We start from the raw sequence: 18,216 nt of genomic DNA, 5'->3' as shown, positions 1-18,216 counted from the left end.
GAGTATCATCAGTCACCGCAACTGACCTCTCTCCAGCTGAGTTCCTGCTGAAAACCAGGGTGGGAAGGGGCAGAGAGGTTGGTGCAGTACAAATGCGCTGCTGGAGCCAATCCATTGCTCCTGTCATGGTGTTTGTACCACGTTGGCCTCACCCTGCCTACTTGCCATCCCTGATGAAATATACTCAGAGTCGCAAAGTGATTTCCTGCTCTTTATTCAGCTCATAGTGGTGAGGAGGAATGAATGAATGTCCCCTCAGAGTATCTGCTTTATATACATTATTTACACAATGGGCTGCACATGATTGGCTAATTCCGGAATTCTACTGTAAGCCAATCAGGTTGTGGATTCACTTCTATCTGGAGCATGATTGGGTGGTTCCTGCTAACCAATCATACTGCTGCATTGTTCTAGGACCAATCAGACTGCTGCCTTTTGGAGCCTATTGTTCTAGGACCAATCAGACTGCTGCCTTTTGGAGCCTATTGTTCTAGGACCAATCAGACTGCTGCAGTTTGGATCCTATTCGACTCAGTACATAACACCTGAATACAGCAGCGACTCAGCCAGAGAGAGGTCAGGTGAGCAGTGCCACCTTCAGCTACTGATTTCTTATACCAATACAGTGGCACCTTGGCTTAAGAACAGCTTAGTTTATGAACAACTTGGATTAAGAACGCTGCAAACCTGGAAGTAGGTGTTTTGGTTTGTGAATTTTGCCTAGGAAGCAAAACATGTTCCACTTCCTGTTGAGTGTGTTCCATTTGTAAATTGAGTCCCCCACTATTATGGGAAAGCTCACCTTGGTTTAAGAATGCTTTGGTTTAAGAACGGACTTCCGGAACAGATTAAGTACCCCTTTTTTGTGATACATGAACTAAGAGATTTCTGCTGAAACATGAAGTGGTCTATAAATTAACTAGCTAATTAAATATATTGGGGGGGGGGGATCCAATTCTCTTGAAGCGTATACAGGCCACTCCCACATTACAATTTGAAATCTCAGCAAGGGCCCTGGCAGCTGAGCCACATCTAAATTTTCAACACTTTGCAATATTAGACAGGCATATGAACGTACTGCAGACGATGGTTTTAGAATGCAGAGCATCTCCTTTGACTTTATATCATAGACACCAGAAATCTGAACTGGTATCAGGCTGCTCCAACCTTGGCATCTACCAATTTAAAGAAGACCTAAGATTCACATTGCTTTCATCAGAAACTAGAGGATATGAACCAGCCTTGAACATGTTTTGCTGCAAGAAACAGAAAGGCTGCCCATCAGGAATTTTTTCAGTCTGTTACTCATGCTGCACATTTAAACACTCCTTCCCTGAACAACCCTATGCTGAGACTGCCTAGATGGAAGAAGTTTCACATATATAGAGAGAGAAAGAAAGCGCACACTGAAGACTTTTATATTGGTACACGGTTCACCGTATTTAGCGTAATTTCTAAAAGTTTGAAAATTTGTTCTTCACAGCTACAACAAATAGCTAACAAGTCTTACTATGAGAGAGTGTTGTTATTGAGTGCTGTACCCACGGATCTTGGTACTCTGCAAAAGTAGCCAGATTTAATACAATAATTTATCTGTGAGTTTATTTCTTTAGTGATCTTGTTCTTTTAACTTTGCTTTGAAATAAAATAAATTCCATGACCACAACCTCAGATCTGCTCCAACTGGGATTACCCCCCTCTTATCTCACCCCCACAAGGCTTTTCTACCACCAGCTGCCTGGTGGTAAGGATCCTGATGGCTTTTAATAGTTTTATATTGTTTCTTGGTTGTGAGTTTTTTTTAAAAACAGCAGCAGCAACAACATAGGTTGATGTTTATTGTAGACTGCTGTGGGAGGATCTGTTTGTTTCCTATAAGGCAGGATGTGAAAGAAAGAAAGAAAGAAAGAAAGAAAGAAAGGAAGGAAGGAAGGAAGGAAGGAAGGAAGGAAGGAAGGAAGGAAGGAAGGAAGGAAGGAAGGAAGGAAGGAAGGAAGGAAGGAAGGAAGGAAAAAAACTCAAATGTTGATTCTCAGATTGGTGAATATAACTCTTCCTAGTGATAAAATTAAGTCCTCACCAAGATTTATTAGGAATTTTCTTGAATTCAACAGTGAATTGTTAACTATCTGGAGGAGCAAAACTATCAAGGTAATAATTTTCTCCATAATCTTATTTCTCTCACATGAAATCCTAATCTCTGACATGAAATGCAGCCAGTATGAGCTGATCAATCCACCATTTGAGACCTGCATGAAAATTCTGTCGTCATCCATTTACAACATCAAACATTTGATGGCAGCACCCACAATCCTATACAAATCATGGAGGACTAAGTCTCATTCAACTCAGTGGAGCTTATTTCTGAGTAGACATGTCTAGGCCTGTGCTGCAAATCTCATTTGTTGTTATATCTATTACTGTGTAGTGACAATACTTTGGAATCACAAAGTTTCATTTGAAATTAGAGACCTTAATGTTCAGCAAAAATAGTTAGCTATGAAACAATTTATAACATGTAAACTTATACAGGTTTGTACAGTGAGAATATGAGGCAATGTAAACAGCAACTCGAAATTCCACTTAAATTGTAAGAAATTTGAGCCAGGGTCCAGTAACAATTTCATGCATGTGCTAGAATGTGATTTTTAAAAAATAACAAATTATCTTGTGCGATAATTTGTTAAGAGGAAATCGCGTGCATGTGAAGAAATGTCATCCACGGAGCGTTACAGGTACACACATGGCTGGGGGGAGGGGCTGAAAAGAAGAGGCAGGATGGCAAAAGATATTTCTTGCATAACAGTGAGCCTAGAAAGAAATACATTTTTAAAAAAGCAACACAAGTTTAAGCTAAGTAGGGATGTCAAAAATCCTCAATTCCAAATGTCTTTTCAAAGAGTTTTTGATTCAGGAACACTGTCAATTCAAGGCCACTTTCTACATAAAGTTTGTTCGTTCACAGAAGTGGATCTCCTGATAATGGACAATTATGGTCTGATACATAAGTAGGCACATTTCCCCTTCAATTACAGCATTCTTGTCAGCAGATGTATCGGGTGGGAGGTAGCTGTTCCCTATGAACTGTTATTATTACTATTCCCACCACAAAGAGGAACCTGATGAGAATGTACTGTGGTTAATGAATTCACACAGGTCCATTTGGTGCTATCAGTATGAAATTTTGCAAGATTCAGTAGTAATTTGGAAACATGGACAAACACTCCATACAGGAATAGGTTGGGGGGGGTGTCCAAGGCTCACTAGTGCTATATATACCCTCTTTCTGGAAAGCGCTTGCCGCTCTTTCCTAGATAGGCTGTCCTGCAAACTGATTGTGTGGGTAAATGATAACCAAGCACTGTGGACTAAGGTCCATGTTTCGTACAAGTGAAAGTATTATTATAAACTTTCTCTGAACACAAGCATTTGGTTTTCACTGTCATTGAGGCTTGAAAGACATGTGCTTTTCTAAGACACCTGATGTTATAGTAATTCCCTTTCTATATTCTTATGCTTTTATAATTTTTCACTGGCCTCATTCGTGTGTCAGTGCTACATAGCCAAGAGGAGGAGGAAATATGTGAAAACCTGTGGAGCATGGATTTAGAACAGCTGCAAGGCAGAAGGAAGGGGACTTGAGGGTGCTTCCAAGAACCTCTGTGTCCATCAAGCACAGATATGACCCAGCTGCCTATCAAGGTCCCTTGGCCAACACCACCCAAGCACCCGATAGCCAGGAGTTTGCTGGGTGTTTGGGTATCGCTGCTTCACCCTGCCTTGTCCTCACTCTTCCCAAGGCCAACCGAGCTAGGGATGCCATCTGTGCAACTGAGTTCCCCATGGGAAAAGACATCAGATATGAGGCCAGAGGGTATCATTTGGGGAGAAACAGCCTCATGCGCCAAACTGGGAGGTTCCCAGCCCTGACATATGTAGAAGGATTTGTTTGTTTGTTTTTCAACCAGCCTCATAAACCTCACTTGAAGCGAGTAGATCATAGGAAACAAGTAGGATACTCAGAGGGAGATGTTTGGGATACGATATCTAGCTTTGAATACGTGTGAGCACATTTTCCTGTTTGTTAAGTTTAAGCGTGGGAAATTGTTTCTTCTCAGAAATTACTACAGCAATGTGCCAACACAACAAGCTATTTTTGCTATTATATTGAGTGAATGGGGAAAGAAGAAGGAAGCAGATCATTGGTTAGACTACAGGGCTGATAATAATAATCAGAGATGGCTTTATAGCCTCCTACAGAAACTGCTGATATGCTCCAAGTTTAGCTTTTTATACATTCAGACCCCAGCGCAGTCCCTCTGGCAATGGGATCATGTACGGTACTTCTTCCCAAGAGCCATTCTACAGATGATGCAGAATAAGCGGTGGGTGGGTTTCAAACTAGCCCCTCTTGCATGCAATGAATGCCACCACACATAGGCAAAACACACCCAGCAGTGACAACCCAGCATCAAGCATTAGTGAGAAAGGGTCTCTATGCATGTACAGCTGGGAATCCAGTTGCATGTGCAGTTCTCATTAACATGGAACACTCAACCTTTAAAGGGCATGTCCAGTAAGTGTTTTCACACTATTCCATGATGCGCTCTGTGAAGGCTACTGTGAAGGGGTGATAGAATTCTGGCCTGTACCACTTGGAGATGGGGGAGATTTTTGGACATTTCCCCATACAAAATTCTCCTTCCACATAGGAAACTAGCATACTGGAGAGAAAGGTTCAGCATCATTTTCTGTCTAAGGTGTTAAGACCCAAAGTGTATTTTATCCCCTCACTAAAGAGGACCATTTAGATGACAAAAACTGTTCAGAGAAAAAAAAAGGTTGGATATTCTCTTCCCCAGTGCCACTATTTGGACCCAATCCTCCCTGGCCTGCTACTACACACAACCAGCAGAAAATGTATGTTAGAAGAGTCTTTCATAAATCTCTCTTAAACATGTAAGGTAAAGGTAAAGGGACCTCTGACCATTAGGTCCAGTCGTGGCCAACTCTGGGGTTGTGGTGCTCATCTCACTTTACTGGCCGAGGGAGCCAGTGTACAGCTTCCGGGTCATGTGGCCAGCATGACTACGCCGCTTCTGGCGAACCAGAGCAGCGCACGGAAACGCCGTTTACCTTCCTGCTAGTAAGTGGTACCTATTTATCTACTTGCACTTTGATGTGCTTTCGAACTGCTAGGTTGGCAGGAGCAGGGTTCGAGCAATGGGAGCTCACCCCGTTGCGGGGATTCGAACCACCGACCTTCTGATCGGCAAGTCCTAGGCTCTGTGGTTTAACCCACAGTGCCACCCGCGTCCCTTCTTACATATGTAGTTTGGCCTTAAATCCAGTATATGCAGTGAATTGTGTATTTTTTTTAAGGCTAAATATACCCTCTACTTGAAATTGGAAGCGGTACAGCCCAGAAACCTACCACCTCAGGGTGTTACTTTATTTTGTATCATATTCAGAACAGCTGTTGGGGAACTCATCTAAACCTAGTGCTAGTGTTGGTGAAATAGGACCGGGCTGCTATGGGGCCTTACATTTCAACATACGCCTCCCTCAGAGATGGGGATCCTTTGGTCCTCCAGATGTTGTTGAACTACAGCTTCCATAATCCCTGGCCACTGGTCATCTTCGGTGGGAATTGTAGTTCTGCAACATTGGGCAAGTCCTCGTGACCTACCTAGCTCTATCATTTTAAATTGATTCCTTCCAAATGAACATGGAATATAATGGAGTGAGGCAGAGGGGGAAATAAAAATAGACTTTTCCATGTTTATTTTTTCAGAGCCAGGGTAGCTTTGTAGAATTGCTTCAACTTCCTAATTTTTTTCACACCAACCTTTTCCTTACTGGAGTGTTTGTCCACTGCTCCCACTATACAAGCCAATGGTTTTCCAGAATGACACGATCAATTTTTCAGTTTACATCCAAACATAATGGAGCACGGAAGTGAAAAGTGACAAAGACCAGTCTCTGCAGCCCACTAATGTCACCTGAGGTAGACACGTTTCCCACTAAGGTGAGTGGGAAAAGTGCTGCAATAAACCCATGCAGATTATTTAGGATTTAATTCCTTTAGTGTAATTTTAGGTATTATGTTTGGCCCAATTTGTGCCAGAACAAGGAACAGAACAGCTGATTTTTAAAACCATCCCACTGAAGCTATCAAAATACAATATGAAGGACTGTCAGCAGCTCGTAATGGTATCTGGTTAACAAATGAATGGTTGAGTCCATACCCTTTAATTCTAATCCAAGGTGCTCTGCCAGTGCAGAAAGAGAACAGAGAAGGAAAGGAGAAAAGAGAAACAGGTTGGTAGGAGAGATTACCAAATATTTTAAAATACTTAAAAAAACCCATAAAATACATCAGCTTTCAAAATCACAAGAGAAGCATCAAAGCATACAGAACTGTCACCACCAGTTTATTTTTAAAACATTCCATATAAAAGAATGCCGAGATAGATCTGCAATGGTAATTAATAAGGGCTTTTTCAAAAGCAAGCATGTCTATTGGCACCTGGAATTTGATTTTAGAATAGGCATTTATCACATATACTTTTATTTAAGTACTGTATAGGTGTATTCCTGCTAAAGAGATCTTTCCTTCTCACTATTGTTGCAACATTGAGGTAGTAGATTTGCACATGTATACAACCCTTCTTTACTGCCACACATGCCTATGGCAGTATATAGCAGTAACAATACAATCCTATGCATGTCTACTCAAAAGTAAGTCCCATTGAGTTCAATGTGACTTCCGCTCAGGTAAGCATGTACAGGACTGCAGCTTAAATGAACAACTTCTGAAGGACTGAAGCATAACAGGACATACCGTTACATCTGCAACGAAATGAAATTTATGCAAGACATTTTTAGCTGAATCTTAAACACATTTACTTCAAAGTAAGTCCTCTTGAAATCAATTTACTTCCAAGTGAATGTGGTTAAGATCAAGCTGTAAGGCATTTTCCACAGTCTGCACTAAATTAAGAAATCATTTATGAACACCAAGAATCATTTAAGAAATAGTGTTATCTCTTATAAACATTAATGGTTTGGGATAAGAGTTTGCATTATCCACACAACAGGAGAAATGAAAAAGGGCAATTAATTATGCCCAGAAATATAATTATTGCCCAAAGGAAAGAATAAAAAGTATAGTCTAATATTATTTGTGCATAATAACTCAACCTATACAGAAAATGGAGAAAGGAAAAGAAAGTAGAGGATATGAAAGTACAGATTCAATGTTCCCGACTAGGGATGGCAGAATCTATCAATCTCAGTTCTCTCAATTTTTCATTTTTTCAATCTTAAATTCATATTTCCACATTTCTGCTGCAATTTGTGATTTTCCTTTAGGTTTGAAATTTCTTCAGCATTTTAGTGCACCCCCATAAACACATTTTAACATGCAGTTTTGACTAATGTACAATTTTTTGCAAGCAATTTTATCTAACTTGATGACCTTTTGTATGCTATTTTCACAAATATAATGTTTATGTGCACTTTGTTCACAAATATGTACACATATTTGTGAATGTTGTTTGGTTGGAGAACTGCATAGCATATTTCATATAAAAGAGAATTTTGATGGATGGCTGTGTTTCAGTTCCTACAATGTTTTGGAAAGGGCAAATTTGATAAACACTTTAAATGCAAACTGAATCCATTTTATTCCCTGTCCTATTCCTGACTGAAGGCTTGTTTTTTTAAACTTAAATTCTGTTAGTGGCCAATAAGACTGCATTGACTCCCCAGCACACAGGAGACATAAAAATCATATACAGTGGTACCTCGGGTTACATACGCTTCAGGTTACAGACTCCGCTAACCCAGAAATAGTACGTCAGGTTAAGAACTTTGCTTCAGGATGAGAACAGAAATCGTGCTCCAGTGGCGCGGCGGTAGCTGGAGGCCCCATTAGCTAAAGTGGTGCTTCAGGTTAAGAACAGTTTCAGGTTAAGAACGGACCTCTGGAATGAATTAAGTACTTAACCCGAGGTACCACTGTACAGTAATTTCAGCTGATTAGCAAATCCAATAATCACAGTGGGCAAACCTTTGAGTTCTCCAGAACTCTTCTTCAGTTTGAATGTTAAGGAAAACCTGGGGCAAGTGGACATAGAGAGTAAATGCTGGCCATTTTGTTGAAGCCCCTTGGTAATCATATCAATTAAGATGGGGCCACCACAAGCAAGCTCCTGCCTTTAGGTAAGCTAAAGTCTCAGCAGCATCCTGAGCACCAGCCAGCCATCTCTCCTCAGGCTTTTACAGATTGTGACCCAGGCTATTTGCATATAACTCCTGGGATGCTTATTGATATCTGATGTTTTCCTCTTCTTTTTGGCTGATCAGGGTATTTCAACCATTCCATGTCTTCTCTGATAACTGGCCATAGGGAACTTCCCAAGTTTTAAAGTGCAGGGAGATGAAGAATGATGTATTTTTTTTAACAACCTTAAAAGCAAATACAAAAGTCTAAGTATCAAACCAGAAGTGATAGTGATGTTAAGCAAATATTTGAGTCCCATACTGGGGGTTCTCCTTCTTTTAAAAATTAACAACAGTCATGGGGTTGGGTGGGTAATGGAGGAATAATGATTTGAACTTTTGGCATGTGCAGGAGTGTTTAACGGTTCCAGGCTTCCTCAAACTCTGCCCCCCAGGTGTTTGTGGCCTACAATTCCCATGATCCCTAGCTAGTCAGGGATGATAGGAATCGTAGTCTCAAAACATCTGGAGGGCTGAGTTTGAGGAAGCCTTGACCCTCTTCACAAAACTGCTGTTGTTTGGGGTTTTTTAAAAGAGAAAAAGAATCCCAATGATTCAAGAAGGTTTGACCCTGACTCAAAGTTTGAAAAACATGGTCTGAGGATACATTCAGACTGCAGAAAAACCAAACAAGGAGCCAATCTTCAATAGGGAGCCAATACCACAAGGCACTGGGATACAGCCTGGGGAAAGAGGAAACCTCTCTTGTAGGGCATCCTCATAGGAAGAGCATCACAGCTCCATCCCTGTCTGGAACATTTCCATTAGAATGACAAACACTGGAAACTTGAGAGGATCCTTTAGAGCCTAGAGTTCCTTGGAGGCAGGGACCTTTTTATTTTTGCCTGTGAAACAATGTACTTGGCAATTTACAAAATGGATCTGTATTAATGTATAATAGTAATGTTATAAGAATCAGTGAGCCAGCTGCCTATGAGAAGAACGGTGTGGAAGGGAAACCCCTGACCCAAGCTACCAGGACACAGTCAAGATAGGGGAGAAGGGAGGGGCGGCGGCTGCTGCTACTTCATGGTGGAAGAGGGGGGAAAGATGCTATGTGCATGTGAGAGCAAGATTACTTTACCCAAGTCATATACCGGTATGTCTCCATTTCCTATCTTTAAGATTTGTCATTGCTTTTGATATGCTAAATCCATATTGTGGCTTGGTTCCCTTCCTCAAGTAATTTCTGCTGGTTTTTGTTTTCAGATCTCTGCCACAGATTCACTCCATTTCCCATCTACGATAAAAGCCAGCATTGCTGCAAGCTGTTCTTCCTCAGCTTTAAGACCCTAATTTTAACAATAACAGACTGGATGGTATGCCTGACACTCTTCCTGGCTTATTCGACAATTCTGAAGTCAATAATAAAAGAGGGATCATACAGGACTAATAATAAAATGGCCTACCATATATAGGTTTGATGTGAAAATTACTCAGGCAATGTGTGTGAAATGCTTTCAACAAATTACAGCTATTACTGAAGTTAAATTTTGTCACCTTCCTTCAGAGGGCTTACATAACTCTGTGAATTTCTTTTTTCAAAATATAAATAAATTATGGAATCAACCCCTCCTCAGATTAAAAGAAAATTTAAACTGCTTACAAATTCACCCATACGCTGGGAAGTTGTCTGTGCCACATAACTATTGAATGCATTGTACAAACTCAGTTATTCTGCTCACTAAAAACTTATCCTTCACATTATCTTCTTTTCTCAGCCCCAGTCATCTTTCTTAGCACTTAACAGATGACACTCATGTGGAAGACCTCCATTCTCAGGGTGCAGTTACCCAGGAGCATATTGCTATTTGTATAGGCGCTTCACTGATGAAGAGTAAGGTGTTTGCTTTTGCGTGTTCAGACCCAGATACCTCCCCCCTAAATAAAAACACATTTGACTCAAATTTTAGTTTTGGTTTTTGGCAGAATTTAGGCCACAACTTTATTGATTACAGAAAGTGAGTGGCTACATAGGCTCTGGTTCAACTAGCTCCCTGCACCCTTGCAGGCAGCACTGACCCAGGGCACCAGCATAGGTCAGCCAAAGGTAAACACCTGGGAAGGCGAAAAGCCAGGAACAGACTATGTTCACCCTCCAGATGCTCCCCTGGACTCAGGTACGGGCACAACCCCCTCTCAGGGGTTGACCAAACCAGCTGAGTCCCTGGATTCCTGTAACAGAATACCCTTCACATAGGAATGGCAAGACGGTTCTCCCATCCCTATCACCTGAACCAGTGCCTATCTGCAAGCTTACAAGTTGTGATGATTTGCTATGCGGCAGGTGAAACCCAAATGGCAACAGCCAAGTGGGGAAAATTCCTGCTGTGGCCCTGTCCCAATGACAGACGACAAATGACAGCATAGCAAGGTCAATTGCAAAAAATGCCCTAAAAGTAGGGAGAGGTGGGCTGGTGTTCCAAATGCATGAGCTGAAAGAGGAAGCTCTGGGTCACATGCATGGGTATATATAGGTCCCTCGATCTGTTTGGACTGTGCCCCATTGGCCAGATTAAACCCAACATCAAGGGACCTACCAATCGGGTGTTGTGGCTATCCAATCTTACCCACCTACAACACAGGAGGTCGGTCTCCAGGTCTCACCGCAACATGTGCCCTCTTTTAGGGAGGACACAATCTACCTGAAGATAACTACCACTTCCCCTGCTGCTTAGCTGATCGCTGCCCAATTTGCCTACAAACACACTGGAGGGGAACTGGTTAGACCAGTAGTGGGAAAATCATTTACAGATTCTATTGGCTTTTTTGGAGATTTTGCTGCTGGAGATAATTTCTAGTCTGCTCTTGCTGTTTTCTGATTAAATATGCTTTAAAGGTATGGCGGTTGGCCATTTGCTTCTTGTCCTGATTTGACTTTAAACTCTGAATCTGTCAAGGTTTGGGCCCTACCTCTATGGGTTAGATAATTTATTAGGAATGTCTTCTTGTATTTTATATTGTTAACAGATCTTTCCAACAAAGAGCCCTATTTTTAATCTACTACACTAATCAGCCTCTGTATTTGACACCTTTTAACCTAACAAACACACTGCAGTGCTAGAGAAACAGCTGTTTGGGGGCTTAATATGAGAAACTGAGGCACCTCAAAGCACCTCCCGGGGCAACCATAAGGAAATTGTGATTTTTGAATTTTAACAAGAAAGCATCTGGAGGTACATGGCTGGAATGCAAAAGCCCTCTTTCGAGCCCAGGTTTCCCACAATATGATTTTAAAGAACCCACCCCCCTCTCTAGACCATGCATGCCTAAAGATAGCATCTTCTGGCTCTTCTTTGCACTATGTGGGCCATGATAAAAATACAGAAAGGCTTGGTCACTGTTACACAGAAGATATGTGATAGCTAAATGCATACCCTCCAACATTTCTCTGATGAAAACAAGGGTGTGCTAAAATGAATTGTTTTATGGAATGATGTCCTAGCCTTCTCCATGTAGGTGTGTAAACTAGTCAGACTGTGGTCTAAGGAAACTCAAATATGGCCCTCCTTTTCTTCATAAGGTTCTCCACCACCAGGTCTATTAAGCCTACCTGTTGTCTCTGGCTTCATTATAATCTATGTTAACTGATATTTGAAGGAAAGAGGCTTTTTATTTTACCTGCTTGCTCCTTTTATTACATTCTCATTTACATTTCTACTGAACACTTCTAGAAAGATGTTGCACTAGATCACCTCTTTAAAATATTTTGAAGTAACTGTTAACTAATGCTTTCCTTGAGCTACAGTTCCATAAACCGAGGCTTCATGTTGAAACAAAGATTGCAAAGCAGTTTCATAAAACAATCATTAAATGAAATGGTTGTCCAAGGTTTAGAGAACAATCAAGGTTCATTCTTTCCCCCCTTCAAGTAATATTTTGGATTTATGTTTCCTCTCACATAATCCACAAGTTTTATTTTCCTGCATCCTGTATAATATTAGAAAACCTCTAACAGTGTTCTATAAATTGCTGTATGAAAGAAACTGCTATGGAAATGTTACTTTTACCATTGCTCCTGCATTTCAGCAAACTCCTCTTTAGCTTTGCATTGCAAAACAAATAAATAAATGGAACGCTACTCCTGTCTGTAACTTGAAAGGGGACAAAATTGTTCATTTAAATAGGGATCCCTCTCATTTAGGGATCTTTCATTTTCCTCTTTTAAAAAAGTTGATTTTTCCAAAGCTTCCACTTTTCCTTCTTGGCTGGCCAAGTAAGAGAAAAATTATTCTCCTAATTTTTCATTTAAAAACTTCCCAGTCTCCCTGGACTGAGATTGTGCAGAGGGTTAGACCCTGGATCCATCAGGTTTGTCTGCCGTGAGCGGCAGTAGCAGGGCCCCCAGGGTTTTCAGAGGGGAGGGTTTCCCAGCCCTACCTAGGAATGCCAAAGACTGAACCTGGAACCTTCTCCATGCAAAGCAGATGCTCCCCCATTGAACTAAACTGCCGCGGAATTTAGAAAAAAATAGTCCTGCATATGACGACTGAACCAACTAAACATGCATATGTTTAGACTCATGTTTACTTGCATGGGTGCAAGTATTCTGTTGGAACTTTAAAACTATTTTGGGGGGTTTTGTGTTTGTTTTGTTTTCGTTTATAGTTTACAAAACCTCATAAGGCTCAGATTATTGAATACTTTTTATGACAGAGTGTAAAACTTATATGGCCGGAATTCCTATCCTAAGCTCTTAAAAGTAAGAGCATCACTGTTCTTAAGCATCATTTGTTCGAAGGTTGCATTGCAATGAAATTAGCCATGTATGCAGAAAATATCATTTATTTAAACATTTATATCCCCCCAATCCACTAAAAACCACCAGTAGTAAAAATGGGGGGAGGGCGGAGGCCACATCCTGAAACTCAATATTCCAAAGTGCACTTCCTCGTGTAGAAGCCGATACACAAGCTTGTGCAGCAGGCAGTATGCTCTCCGGCCATCCTCCCTTTATAGCCATTGCTACCCTTCCACCTAGTCCTCACTTTACCATGCAAGGCAGGCTGTGATAGGCTGCAGTGCCATTTAAGGCGTTGAGCAGCAAATCCAGCAGAGGTGAAACTGGAAGGTCCAAAACATGCTTTTTTCAAAATTTGTTTTTGTTGTTACCTACATTTCCCCAACTTTTTGGTATCAACTATAATATCAAATTTGGGTCTGAAAGCAAAGACTTCTAATTTTTTTCCAAAATTGTGTAAAAAATCAGCCACCTACCCATATTTCATAGTGAACAACACTTCTGGAAAAGCAAATAACAGGATGCCCTGGTTCTGTGGATCGCTGCTCTATGGTACTGAGCTGCAGGGTCCCCATGTTGGCACAAGGGATTTACGCTAGCTTGCAGGCATTTGGCAACAGATGGATCAACACAGGTATGGCTACAGGTTGGGTCACTAATAGTGTCATTGTCTTGAAACAAAATGGCATCATATAGTCCTCAGATCGGCAACGCTGACACATTATAGGGTCAATTGATGACAGCAGAGAATTCTGGTTCTCTCCATGTCTTTTTAGCGGCAGCCACTTCCTCTGTTGCCATCATGGAGTGCCCTTAGAATAAAACTGGACTTGTTTTTAAAGTTCAGACTTAGGTGCAATCTTCATCTAATTGCCAAATTGTTATAGCTCTGAGGGCAAGAAAAACGATCCCCTTGCATTATGCTATGTGACATAATGAACTAATGACCTCCTTGCAGGTTGGACACTTTCAGGGCAGCTCACAGATTAACTGGACTCAGGCTATGTACACATTAGCAGCTTAAAACCTGCTGCAGTTGCTTCCTTCCTACTGTGTTTCAAGTTGCTTTTGCATTTTGTTGTACACACGAGAGGTGAGGTAGGGATGTATTCACTCAATGCTCATTAACCTGTTTTGTTTTCCCAGCCCCGGTAAATTTTCCCCAAATTTCTATTCATGAAGCACACACATGAGCAATTGCTCTCACAAACACAGACACCTCAGCTGAAATGTGAAGTGAATGTGGCTTACGTTTTGCTTTCAGATTTAAGCTGTGTTGAGACCAAATGCATCAAACAGCATTATTTCTCAACCAGCTACAGGATAGCTCTACATTGTGGGTAATATTGCCTGTGCACAGATTCAGGAGCACACTGGAGCCAGAATAAATGACAATGCGTACACAGCCTCATTCCTTGCTGCATTTAGATTTTGCCTGAACTATACATCAGTGGTGAGTTCTGTTCAGATTAGAATCAGGAGCAATAACAACTGAAGCACAAAGCAGGAAAGTGAAGGTTCCTATTCAGAAAAGAGCTGCTTTAAAGGTGTCACACAGTGTGTTATGATAAAAACAGAGAAAGAGAGAAGTGGAAAGAGACATACTGGAGAAGCTGGCCATTGCGAAGTTCTGACACTGGTCCCCTGTGAATTCGTTCGGACACCTAACAAAAGAAAGAAAACCAGAAAGAGAGAGAAACAAGATAGCATGACATCCAAACAGACTGAAACGAGGCTCTTTCTGCTGCCAAATCAGCTCCCTTTCGAGATTTCTCCTCTGGTGTGCCTGGGGTTGGTCCCTTACCTGCAACCCTAAACCTTAACCCAGATCTTAACTCAAAAGAACACCCTCACTATGCCATTCTAAATCCAGCGCTGTACCCAGGAGATTATAAGTAGTATGGTGCAATTTTTTTCTTCAAACATACTTTGCTTAGGATCTGGCATGTACAATCGCAAAGGCTGTTTCTCCAAACATCTCTGTCCGAAGAATCCATTTGGACATCTGGAGGAGGAAAAGGGGACAAATCACAGAACAAGGCTGGCATCATCCTTGAGGCTAGGCTTAGAAATAAAAGTGCAAAGCGGTGAATTAAAAAAAATGAAAGCAGCTAATGTAAGGCACCTTGATCTAATCTTTGCCGTGTCAAATGGGGGCTACCGAGCTCCTTTTCCCTCCCCGTGCTTTCTGAAGGCTTTATTCTTCTAATTTATATGCAGGCTAGAGCTTGTCTGAAGCCCAGGGCGGGACAGCATAAGCCTGGCAGGCCCCTGGTGGGGGAGTCCGGACAGTTCAGCCCTCCGAAGCCTGGGGCAAGTGTACCCAGCTACCCCCAGCCCTGCACAGGCCTCCTTGGGGGCAATTGGTTTCAGCCTTGAGAAAAAAAGAGAAGGCCCACTAGTCCATGCCTAGGGATTTGAATACCCCCCCCATTTCTAAACGTGTTGTATTGGGGAACATTGGGGTGCTGTTCCCAATTTTTCATCTTTCTTCCTTATGTGTGATACAGTCATGATCTCTGGGACTGTCAGTATCTTGTTCAGATTGTTTGATGCTAATTTCAACCTGTCAATACAATTAGCTGGCTATGGAAAGTATAAGTAAGTGAAAATAAGTTATGCCGACTAGGAAAACAAACCTAAAGGCATCTCTTCAAAAAGACACTATCTAGCAAAACAAAAGGTCATCTTCTTTAACCCAAAGTGAGCAAATGAGGAGGAGAATGCTCTTACAACATGGTCGGAGGGAAATACCCGTGTTTTGACTATACACATCTTCTAACCACAAGGCTGCAGTCCTGTGCATTCTTTCTAGGGAGCTGTCGCATTGAAATTAGGAAGATTTACTTCTAAGTAAATATGCACAGGATTGCAATGCATAGCTCTGGAATAACTGAAAAGGCAGTCCTTGGACAAGCACTGGAAAGGAATGAAGCTAACATCACCCGTTCATCTAGTGGGCAAAGCTGCATGTACCCGGTTCTTTTAAACCCAGAATGCCTGGAAAAATCATGCTGGATTTACTTCTAAGGCTCCATCTTCACTATACATTTAAAGCAAAATCATACCACTTTAAACAGTCGCAGCTTCCCCCAGAGAATCCTGGGAAGTGTAGTGTGTTACGGCTGCTCACAATTCCCAGAATTCCCTGAGAAGAGGGACTGACCACTGGAATTGTAGTTCCGTGAGGTGGGAAAGGGACTGAAGTCACTTTCTACGCAATAGTTGTCATTTCTGTACTGTTTGGATGTAACAGTTCATAGCACACAGGATGATCGTGTGTCTTTCTCTGCCTTTCAGAGAGTGTTTATACTGTACTAAGCCATCCCATATTTCTTTTTATTTAGAATAATGTACAAGCTGGCAGTTTTATTAAAGAATCCTCAAGTGGTCTACCATAGAAGACAATATAACAATTATCAATATAAAAATAAAAATCAGCAAAACTTTAAAACAGGTATTCGTAGCTCATTTACATGTCCAAATAGACTTGCCAAAACAAGATGGGTTTTAGAAGCTGTCTACAACAGCATGATGAAGGTGGGAAGGTCCAGAGGACCAAACTGAAAGCTGACCTTCCTACAGATGTAGAGTGAACATTGTAAGGTGCAGTCCTTGCAAGAGTCCAAGTTTCATAGATCTGAGTGAGGCACACAGGGGGCAAAGCCATGCTTCAAGTAAACTGGTCCCAAGCTATTAAGGGCTTTATATACTACATGTAAGACCTTGAGCTTTGGCTCCTAGCAAATCAGCAGCCAGTGCAGATCTTTGAGCACAGATGTAATCCCCTGGCCAGGGGCAAAGGCGTTGTGACACCCAGGGCGGGCATCGCTACATAGGGTGCATGACAGGCATCGCTACATACGACGCATGCACCGTACATAGCAATGCCGCACATGCGCTGTACATAGCGGTTTGCCAGTGGCGCTGCTCCAGTGCCATACGGCTGGTGCTGGGATCCTCTGCTCGCAGCTGCAGTCATGAACGGGGGATCCTCTACATGCGGCTATAGCGGCGATGGAGGGATCCCACCACAGTATGGCGCTCGAGCGGCGCCAGTGGCAAACCGCAATGTACAGCACATGTGCGGCGTCGCTACATACAGTGCATGCATATGACACTGCACATGCGCTGTACATAGAAGTTTGCTAACTGCGCTGGGATCCTCTGCTCGCAGCTGCAGCCACGAACAGAGGATCCTCCACATGCAGCTGCAGCGGCACGATGGCTGCTCATGCCGCCGTCACGGGACAAGCCCCCATGGGGTGCCTTCTTGTCACCCCCCCAGACATGGCACCCGGGGCAAAGCACACACACACACACCGCCCCCTGTTGAGGCACTACTGCTCCTGGCCAGATCTTACTCCCGTCAGTAATCGAGCTACAGCATCCTGCACAAACTGCAGCTTCCATACCGACCACAAGAGATGCCCCACACATAGTGCATCATAATAATTCAATCTTGAAATTACCAATGCTTGAACTACTGTGATCAAGCCATCCCATCAGAAAAACAGTCACTGCTTCTGCACTTCTAGTGGAAGGTGTTCCTAACAACAGAGTTGGATCCAAGAGCGAGGCCCAATTACACAGCTGCTCCTTCAGCGGAATACAACCCCATCCAGGGCAGGCAGCTGGCCTATATCTGAGGTACGGTAACCACAAACCCTCAGAGGCTCTGCCTTGCCAGGAGTCAAACTCAACTTATTTTCCCTCATGCAACCCACCACTGCATCTGGGCATCAGTCTGGGTCTTGCATGGACTTTCCTGATTCAGATGCTGCTCCCCAGTGGTGTAGCGTGGGTTATCAGCACCCGGGGCAAGGCAAGTAATTTGCGCCCCCTAACCCATGGATTTGTGCCCCCTAACCCGTGGATTTCCCTAACCCCCAGATGTTGCGCCCGGTGCGGCCGCCCCCCCCTGTACCCCCCACGCTATGCCACTGCTGCTCCCTCATATTGTTTTCCCCAGGTTCATATTGGTAAGTTAACTCCAATCAGTGACAAACAAACTCTAGCTATGAATTTATTTCCACCTGGAGAAATCAAGCTATAGTCCCCATTAGCACAATCTGGGGAAGAAGCAGCAGTGGGGGAAGCAATTGTTTTAAAAAGGCATTGGCATTTAAAAAGGCATTGGCATTTAGAAAAACATCTCTGCAAACTTTTCCTTCATCAAGTGAGGAATT

At 42.4% G+C, this 18,216-nt stretch overlaps 1 protein-coding gene across 4 annotated transcripts in view; it reads right to left on the bottom strand.

Annotated features, from left to right (window-relative positions):
- NRG2 (neuregulin 2) overlaps nt 1-18,216 on the bottom strand; it is a 140,652-nt gene that overhangs the window by 15,274 nt on the left and 107,162 nt on the right. For 2 of the 4 annotated variants that reach the window (XM_081917802.1, XM_081917805.1), the window contains exons 5-6: nt 14,633-14,691; nt 6,249-6,272 (exon numbers count right to left, since the gene is read on the bottom strand). In XM_081917802.1, coding sequence (XP_081773928.1) covers nt 6,249-6,272; nt 14,633-14,691 — 83 coding nt within the window. Of the gene's footprint in view, nt 1-6,248; nt 6,273-14,632; nt 14,692-14,955; nt 15,033-18,216 lie in introns of all 4 variants that reach the window. The other 2 variants (XM_081917803.1, XM_081917804.1) reach the window with 2 other exon arrangements.

Source organism: Podarcis melisellensis (genome assembly GCF_964234715.1).
Source record: "Podarcis melisellensis genome assembly, chromosome: 7".
In the NCBI taxonomy this organism is placed as follows: Eukaryota; Metazoa; Chordata; class Lepidosauria; order Squamata; family Lacertidae; genus Podarcis; species Podarcis melisellensis.
Note: the sequence above shows the minus strand (reverse complement) of the source record. Positions and strands in the feature narration are given on the sequence as shown.